At 40.1% G+C, this 9,490-nt stretch overlaps 1 protein-coding gene across 3 annotated transcripts in view; it reads left to right on the plus strand.

Annotated features, from left to right (window-relative positions):
- sparcl2 (SPARC-like 2) overlaps nucleotides 1-5,299 on the plus strand; it is a 34,678-nt gene extending 29,379 nt beyond the window's left edge. For 2 of the 3 annotated variants that reach the window (XM_078932170.1, XM_011484356.4), the window contains exons 4-9: nucleotides 67-178; nucleotides 488-606; nucleotides 685-839; nucleotides 2,207-2,319; nucleotides 3,192-3,286; nucleotides 5,103-5,299. In XM_078932170.1, coding sequence (XP_078788296.1) covers nucleotides 67-178; nucleotides 488-606; nucleotides 685-839; nucleotides 2,207-2,319; nucleotides 3,192-3,286; nucleotides 5,103-5,167 — 659 coding nt within the window. In that variant the 3' untranslated portion in view covers nucleotides 5,168-5,299. The remainder of the gene's footprint in view (nucleotides 1-66; nucleotides 179-487; nucleotides 607-684; nucleotides 840-2,206; nucleotides 2,320-3,191; nucleotides 3,287-5,102) is intronic. The other variant, XM_078932169.1, reaches the window with a different exon arrangement.
- The last annotated feature ends 4,191 nt before the right edge of the window (nucleotides 5,300-9,490 follow it).

Genomic DNA, 9,490 nt, shown 5'->3' on the forward strand with positions numbered 1-9,490 from the left:
TACTGCACATCCTTAAGAGGGATATTTTCTCTCTTTTATGTGTGTTTTCTCTTGTTCCTGTTCCAGAAAAGCTTTGTGAGCTCTTGAAGTGCCACAGCCCAGTGGGCTCCTGGTGCCAAGTGGTTCCAGAGAATGGAATCCTTAAACCTAAGTGTGTTTGTCCTCAGTCCTGTCCACGGTAAACATCACTTGACATTTAAAAAAGTCCTCTTGCACTTTAATTATTTCAAAATTTCAACAAGCAAAATTTGGTAACATTTTTGATTTGATTTTGTTGATTTATTTCAAGCATTAAAATAAAGGAATAGTACAATAAAAACAATAACAAAACAAACACATCAAAACCATTTGAGATATTTTGCGTGATTGATGAATGATTTGTATGGAAATGCTTTAAATTTCAAAAATAAAATAAAAAATCGATTTATGAACAGAATAAGAAAGCTATTGTGTTTTCTTTTCTGCGGGCACTGACTCATGAAATCAGGCAGAGGGAACCAGTGTGCAGTGTTCTGGGAAAAACCTATGGGAATGAATGCTTCCTTCACAAAGAAGCCTGCAGAAAGAGACGTCGCACAGGGCTGGCTCACATGGGACCCTGTCTGGGTAAAAACAAACAGCATTCTAGACCAAATCTGCTCTGTGCAATAAAGCTTACAAGTGATGTCTTTCTTCTTAATCCAGTCTCCAAGAGTGAATGCTCTGAGGAGGAGTTAGGCCAGTTTCCTTTTCGTCTGCTGGACTGGTTCCTGCTTCTGACTCGGATGGGAAAGTCCTACGTACCCGCAGCTCTGCCCCAGAGCTGCCTCAGCTATGCCCAGAGGACACAGCTGGCGCAGGTCTTACTACAGGCTTAACTTGCATGTCTGATGAACTCCGTCTCAGCCCTTTGAAATCACACTGAGGAAAACATCTCAAAGGATGTCACAGTTCATAAAAGTTGCATGACAAAGTGAGGAGTCTTGAGGATCTAAACTAGCAAATATCTGTGGAAATCGTTTGCCATTTGAAATGTTATTGGGTGGTGTGACCCTTTTTGCACTTTCAGTTAGATGTAAATTATTCATGTAAATATTATGAATATACACACTTTAAGAACTCATCTAGAAATTCCTGTAACTGAAAATTTGATTTATGTTGGTTTGAAATTTTGAGCCTCAATGCAAAGACAGTTCGCATTGTTAAACACAAGATTCATTAAGAACTCAGTCACCTGCACCAGGATGAAGGTTTGACCTGTATGACTGCTGTGGGTTTTTGGTTTGTTCGGGCCTGTGGAGAGTCGTAGACCGGAGCATCTTAAGGGGAGTGCTTCAAACTGTCCTTACCTGCATCAGGTGTGTAAAGCCAAGGAGCTCTAATTGCAGGTTGGTTGGAAACACGTTGGACACCAAACCCCAAGGCCTGGATTCTGACACCCCTGCTCTACAGGCTCACTAAGTGGTCAACGACCTTGATATTTTGTGCGGGCCACAGGCATGCCCCATACGGATTTGCCCATTTCTTTGCCTGCAGATACCCTGTATCCACCCACGAGGGCAGGGACCGAGGCATAAAGCTTCTCTCTCACAAACACTTTAGTCTTTCTGTTTGGTTGACCCAAAATGACGCTACAGATTAAAGGAAAGGACCCAAGGATGCTTGAGATGGAAAATACGACCAGGGTATATTTTTAGGCTAACTTCTCTAGCAGTTTCTTTTACAAACAAAACCTTTTTTGGCAAGAAATATGACTTTTGATGTCCCATCTTTAGTGATTTCATCAACTGTAACTGAAGAAACTGTATCTGGAAATAGGATTTTCCAAGTGTTACTTTACACTGAACATAAAGTTGTTTTTCACACCAGACGCCACCATCTTGCCGGGATACAAACTGCCCTTCACAGATTGTCTGGTGACAGATCGATGTTAACAACCTAGCCAAAGTGGGAAGTTCTTGTGTTGCTTGTGGGGTTGGTTGTCCCAGAGTGAGATAAGCACTCTATGAACACTATGTAAAAATAGGATTTGTTCAATAATCACTAAATTATTCAGTAAGACGGTGAAAGACAGATAACTTAACAACCTCTCACAAAGCGCTGTGACCTCCAGCCACAAATGAATTAAGCAGAAATTTACGCATTGTGTTCGTGATGTGAAAGAATAATGGAACAGAAGCATCTCACACATTTCTAGCTTTGATGTTTTGGGTGTTTTCTGTTTCAGGAAAGATTCAACTTACTAGACAAAAACAAAGATGGGAAGTTAAGCCGGAGGGATCTGAAAAAGCTGCAATACAAGAGGATGCCTTTGGAGCATTGTGCAGAGCCGTTTTTCAAGTCAGTCCCCTCAAAGTGCATGCTACTACACCATTCCCACTCAACTTATTTTCGTGTAAAATGTATCTGTGGAAATCTAAAATGAAATCATTTGATTGCACCCAATGCCCCTGCATCCCAACCCTAAATAACATTGTGGTGAAGGCCAGCATTGCTCATATGTGCATGTGGCCTTTTCCTCATGTCACATCGGGATTCATGGACCTTCTGTCCCTTACAACATGTTGTTCTTTATCTCATCAGTCAGGGTTAAAAATGTCCCACAGCAACCCCACTCTGATCAAGCTGCACCTCCCACCATGCTGCTCTCTCTGCATCCCATCCTCCATACCGATGTACCCTTCCTGTGTCCTCCTTTAACCTTAAATGTACACATTTCTTTTTGTAACTTATGATTTACTCACATTTCTATAGTATTTTACATTCTAACAGATTAATTATCTGTGCCTCCTCTGTTTTTACCCCTTCTGGCGTTCTTTCATCCTTCCACGTCTCCTCATTTTTCTGTAACACTCCACCCCCCTCCTCCTCCTCCAACGCCCCGTTTGTCTGACATTCTGTCTGTCAATGACAGGCCTCGTGTACAGGGCTGGCTGAGTGAATGTCAAACTATTCTCAGCAATATAATGTTTATTACCCACTGCGTCCCCCGCTGCCGTGGATTAACACAAACTGAAGGAGTACCCTTCAGAGGTGACACACCACAGTGAGCGGGAAGACAATGTTGGCTGGCGGGGAGGGGGTCCGATTTCCGCTTATTTCATTCCTTTTTCAAGTGTATCTTTGTGACTTTGTGCAGACCCATGTGTGCTGGTGTATGTTTTGGACTTCTTTTTAAAGTTTTAGGTCATGGTGGCGTTCTGCGTTTGCAGGTCATGTGACCGGAACAAGAACAGGAAGGTGACCCTGAAGGAGTGGACAAACTGCCTGGTGGATCGTTCAGAGGACTGGTTCTACCATTTCATGTGTCAGTTAATACCTTTTTGTCAGATTCATTATAACATGTGATTTGGAAATTGCACATTTATAAAAGTCTTCTTACCTTTAGAGAGAACACCAGTATAAGCTGTACTTGTTTTTTAGAGATATAGTAACAACTATCTTTAGAAATGTCATTCAAAAAATATATATAATTCCATGGAGATAGCCTAAAAATAAAAAATAAACTAATCTTAAGATGAAAACCACTAGAAAGTAAAAAAATTATCAGTCCATGCAGCAAGTAATTTCTACTTAACAAGAAGTTTTATAAGATTTTAAAATCTATAGATAAAGAGTTTCAGTTTTAAGCAAATGCTTTTTATATTTTGAGTTTTCACAAGAACCTACCTCCGGCCGGAGTTACGGGGGGACATGGGAGAGAGCTGGCCCCCCAGCAAAAAGCTTCACCCCAACTTGCCCCCCATTTTTGAGTCAATATTGAAATCATTACTGACTAAGATGAATAAACTATCAATGTAAATAAGCATAAAACATAACAGTTTGAAATACAAATTTTTGATCCTTTCATTTATTATGGCCTTCCACTCTGGTGTTCTCATTTACCGCCCCCCCCATATAAAATGTTGGAGCTCCACCACTGAACAAATTGTTGTTCATTTTGATTACAGTGACACAAAATTAATGTAATAAGTGGACATTATTCATTTTAAAACAAAATGTGAACACTATCTTAGAACAACAAGTTGCCAGTCTCTTGCAGGGCCATTAGTTCATTGGAAATTCACCTCTGAGTTATGAGCAGGACTATTTGTTAGAAGTAAGCCCAACCCCTTCCCATCATCCCTTCATTTAAGTCCCCTCCCATTAGCTTACAGCCCCTCATACCCCCAACCTGACATAAGTGGTGCAATAAAAATGGTGAGCAATGTTGGAGCTATCCAGTCATACAGTTTTGGGACGGATGGCAGCTAAGACGTAATTGATGTATTTGTCTGGAGCAGAGCAGCAACCTTGTGGCATGCCGTAGTAACTTATGTGTCACAGTTACAAGATTTTTTAAATGGCATTTTTACTTTTGCTCCTGATTCAAAACGATTTGAATTAAGAAATACTTAGAAACAAATTTTCATCTTTATTTTCCTTACATATTTTCTCCATCACCTGAAAAATGCTGCAAGAACACGTTAAAAAAATAATTTTCATTGGAGTGGGTCTTTAACATGTTTTATGTTTTTCTGTTGTCAAGAGTTTAAAGAAAAAGGATTTAGACTCATTTTAATAACATTTTGATTTATTTCTAGATCCTAACTGTTAATGAAACAAATTCTCGACTGAGCTGATTTTGAGAAAAGCTTGAAAAAGTGTAAAGCAAAGAGGTTTAAACAACTAAAATTATTTTGAATTTCCAAAAACAATGTTTTAAATCTTTGCGAGTATCAAATAGTTTGCAGTGTACTTTTTTTCAACCTCTAAACCAATGCGTTTGTAGCACTATACCCCGCAAAAACTGAATCTTACGAAAGTAAATATACCTTGTTTTATGAACAATTGTCCTTATTTCTGTCTTGCAAGGAATTAATCGTATTAATAAAAAAATATTCAATTGCATATCAACCTTAGTTTAAGAAAACATGTATTATTGATAATCAATCTTTTCTTTAAAATAAGAATTTGGGGTTTTGTGTGGGTTTTTTTTTTTTTTTTTTTTTTTTTTTTTTTGCTTATTTAAAGAAAATATTTCAAATTTTAAGAATTTTTGACGTTTTTATAGGGATCTGTTTTTGCAGTGTACAGAATTGTCTCACATTCCGAATGAACATATTTTCTGTTTCCTTCCACAGCAGTGAAAATGGGTTCCCCCAAGCTGTGCACTACTATCAAAGGCAGAGAAGAGAAGCAGACATAAACATCAACTTTTCTCCTCCATCTCTGTGGTGCAGCGTTTTCATGATATCATTTATTGTGAATATGGTTGTTGTTCAATGTACATTTATATCTCAAATGGGACAATTAAATGTCTAAAAAGGCTGGCTCCCAATTACATTTACTGCTAATTACATTTGCTGACATTTGTGCAAATATGCTGTAAAAGAGCGAGGACAATAGGCAATATTGAAACCAAATGGATGCGGCATGCTTTGAATAACTAATTAAAAGAGAAAATCATAGGAGGGTAGACAGAAACATAAAGGCAGACAAAGTAGTTGGCAAAGAAGGATTATTGAGAGGAGAAATGCTGAGTGGGATGTGATGTCACCAGAGGAGAAAACAAAGGAATGATAAAGGGGTGGAGAAATTTGAAAAAATGAAGGAGGAAAGGAAGGAAAGGGATGGAAAGAAGGGAGAAAATGTGTTTGCGAAAGATGGGAAGGCGTAATGCACTGTAAATGGAAGTTGAGAGTAATGGAGTAATGCATAAAAAATGGATCAGAAATGAGGGAAAGATGGAGAACATAGAGTGTGGGGAGGGGGAGTCGGCTGCAAAAGCAGGGGGGAACTGAGGAGAAGATGAAACTCAAGAAAGAAGCACCCGGGCTTGATCAGTAAATAAGATCTTAGAGAGTGATGCAAAATAGATGAAACACTTTGCCACTGTCAAACTAAAAAAAAAGCACGCATAATGCTGGCTTGCTGACTTTTTCAGTGCACGGCATCAATAAAACAGGCAGCTCCTAAAACTCTTGTTGAAATGTATCTATTTGGGTGTTGATGTGGTTGCTTTGATTTCGCCAGGAGGATGTGTGTGTCCTGCAGAGGACTACTCAGGGTGGTTGGCTCCTCTGGACTAATTAGCCTGCAAGTTGGTCATGCCTAAAGGATGAGGCGTGCAAAAAAATAAAAAATAAATGAACAGGAAGAAGTCTCTGCACTTTATACGCAGATGAGAGGCAAATGATCAGCAAGCAGCATGCTTTCCAAAATATAAGCGCCAAAATGAGATGTGTTTTTATCTTGCAGAACTTCTAATAAAGTGGAATGAAGCAATGGAGAGATGTTTTAAGTTCAAAGCAGGGGCGGAACTACTCGGAAACAAGGGGGGGCTATTGCCCCCCTATTGAAGCTTCCCCCACACTTGCTATACTTGTTCAAATTGTGGTGAGTCTGGAGCAGACAAAAAAAGGCTGTTGGAAAAAGCTTTTACTTGTTATATACAAACTACAATTGGCAAGCCACAAGCCCCCTGCTCTGGTCCATTCAGATGCATCCAGTTGTAGAAAAATAGATTCATGAACGTCTCTTATTTTCATCGTCTGAGCTGGCATCTGGATCAAACTATGGCTGGATAGCTCCAATATTGCTTGCCATTTTTGTTGCACAGGTAACAAAGGTTGGGGTTGTGAGACGCTGTGAGCTAGCGAGAGAGAGTATAAACAAAGGGATGATGGGAAATGAGCGCAGGTTTACTCCATACCACCAGTTCTTATGAACTCCTGCCGTTCCACAAAAAATATGTCCCAAACATGGTTTTATTTTTATTTTATTTTTTTTGTCTAGAAGCAGCATAATATTAGATAAAAGACCACTGGGAACACTTTAAAATAGATCAAAAGATTCAATTCAATTTTATTTTATTTATTAGCTCAAGATCACAACAACAGTCATCTCAATGGGCTTCGCACCAGTAATTGTAAAGTGAACATGAAATCATAAGGATGTTGAATTCGTAGAATTCAATAGGAACATTCTAAACTGAACTACCTAAACAGACTAAACTAAACTGGGCATCCCTGCCCTTAGACCCTACTTTGTGGATTTTGAGCATTGCAAATGCATATAATTTGTAATGGCCTTCCACTCTGCTGCTCTCATTTGCCACCCTTCTAAAATCCCCCTATAAAAAATGTTCCAGCTCAGCCACTGGTTGAAAAGGAAACGGGTCCGAGCAATGAAGCAAAGAAACTTGAAATAAAAACAGCCTTGTGAATTCTCTACAGTTGAGTAGTATGTTTGCTAATGCTGAGTGACCTGCGGAACGGTGAAATGCTGTTTCAGCTTTTCACAACTTTCACTTGTAAACACTTCTCTTGAATTTCTTCCCCAGGGACCGGTGGCTTGATCCAAACTCAAATAAATAACAGGAGTTGTTGGGGCCACCCCTGAAGCTCAGCATAGTCTTCTTCTCCTCACCCTTCTCTCTTTGTGTCCACATACCCTCCTTCCTTTGTGCAAAGAGATTCCCTCTCATTACTTCTGGACCACCATCTCCACCTCTTTCCATCCCCCTCTCAAACACAGAAAGGGCAGTCGTGGACCAACCTAAGTAATCCTACTTCTTCTCACACACACCCACACGGCCGAAACACACCACATGTCGGTGTGCCACCCTCATCTCCAACCTTGTCAACTCCTCTGCTCCCTTGTTTGGGTGCTATTCAACCATGGGATCTGTGGTGTACTTGCATGCATCTCCTCCGGTTTGTTGCTCTCAAACATTTCCACGCACACACTCACACACTCCCCAGGGACCCTGACAGCACATGAGCAGATGGGCGGTTGTTGATGACATGTTGTTAAAAATAAAGATTCCTTTTAACCCGTTGTCAGGTTGCAGATCCTTCCTCCCTCAAGCCCCTTTTAGTGCTGTTTAATCTCTGTCAGTCACTTTCCATCGTCTTCTCACACCTTTTCTTTTTTTCCACTTAGCTGTCGGTCCTCATAGGCTCTTTGCCAGACATTACAAAACCATCTGAGTGTGCCACAGTGGCACACATGGAACCCAAGACCCCTCGACCCTCTTAACATGATATTTAAAACATAACTGTCAGAAAGATGATGCCTTTCATTATGCATGGCTTGTAAGCGCACATCAATAAAAGATGAAAAGGCTAGTTTTGCAGATTCCTTTCATGCAATTATGCCAATTGAAAATTTTAACCTCACTTATATATTTTTTATTGCAAATGGGTTTTGCACTGTGACTGAATGCTGGTACATTATTTAGAGACACAAGATTCTGGGAGTGAGATCAAAAGAAATATAAAGGATGGTCAAGATCAAAATAAGATAGGTTGATGATGTCACATAAAATCCCACTCATGTAAAAGCGTGTAGAAGTGTTCCCAGTGGTCTTTTAATTATGATTATGCCGTTTCTAGGCAAAAATCCAAAGACAAATAGGTCATAATTTCTGCATAGTGGCAGTGGTTCATCAAAACTTTGCCTCTGAGTTGGTGCTGTGTGAGTTTGTCCTGACTTCCCATCATCCCTTTGTTTACACTCTCCTGCTAGCTTAGCCTCTCACAACCCCAACCTAACATCACCAGCGCAACAACAATGGCGAGCAATATTGGAGCTAATCTAGATGTGAATGCATTAGCATGGAGCGGAGCAGGAAACGGCGATTATAGCGGCTACGTCACACCTACACCTTATTGTGTGCTGTTGATTTATGATTTGAATAAAGCATTACTCAGAAATGCAAATTCAAGCTTCATGTTCTTTATACATGTCCTCCATCATCAGAAAATAGATACAAGAACATGTGTAAAAACACCAAAAACACGATTTTTTATCAGAGTAGATCTTTAAGCCTCTGGTTCACCCCTGATAGGGCTCTTAGACGTGTGTAGTCAGAGCAATCACGCTCCCCTTAAAAACATCCAAACGTTATTGATATACAACAAATGCTTTTTTTCCAAAGATAATCACCAAACAGGCTTTGAAAATAGCTTGGACATTCTGCAATAGCAGAGCGCCACCTTTCAGATCATCTTTTGAACTGCAAAATTGGGTTTGATGGGTTCGGGGCCAGATCCAACAATGAAATCCAACCACAGCAAAGGTTCCTGACTTCCAAAAGGACAAAATGTGGATATAAAACTGATACAACAATTAATCGGGCTCTGTTCCACATTTTTTTCCCTCTTCTCTGAAGCCACGGTGCTGGCAGATATGGGCAAAAAAAAAAATGAAGAGTGAGAGGGGGTGGGTCTCTCAAACTCTGGTGTGGTCAGACAATATTCCCTCTGGGTGGAGTGGGTCCCATTCAGAGCGACTTCAATAGCTCTACAACCAAGTGCAAAGTGAAAGAGTGAGAAAAGGCCCCATCACAAAATGGAAAATGGGGAACTAGCTCACAGCTCTTTCTTTCTTTTTTTTTTTCTGATGATATTGAGTGAAGAGTTTAGAAGAGAGGAGCGGGGTGCGCAAGTCCCACCATTGTGTGGAGATGAGAGGACAAGAAGGGACAGGAAAAGCCTCATATGTGAATCCCTCCATTCCTGAGAGA

The sequence above is a fragment of the Oryzias latipes genome, chromosome 15, assembly GCF_053564925.1.
Source record: "Oryzias latipes strain Hd-rR chromosome 15, Olatipes_Hd-rR_3.1".
Lineage (NCBI taxonomy): Eukaryota > Metazoa > Chordata > Actinopteri > Beloniformes > Adrianichthyidae > Oryzias > Oryzias latipes.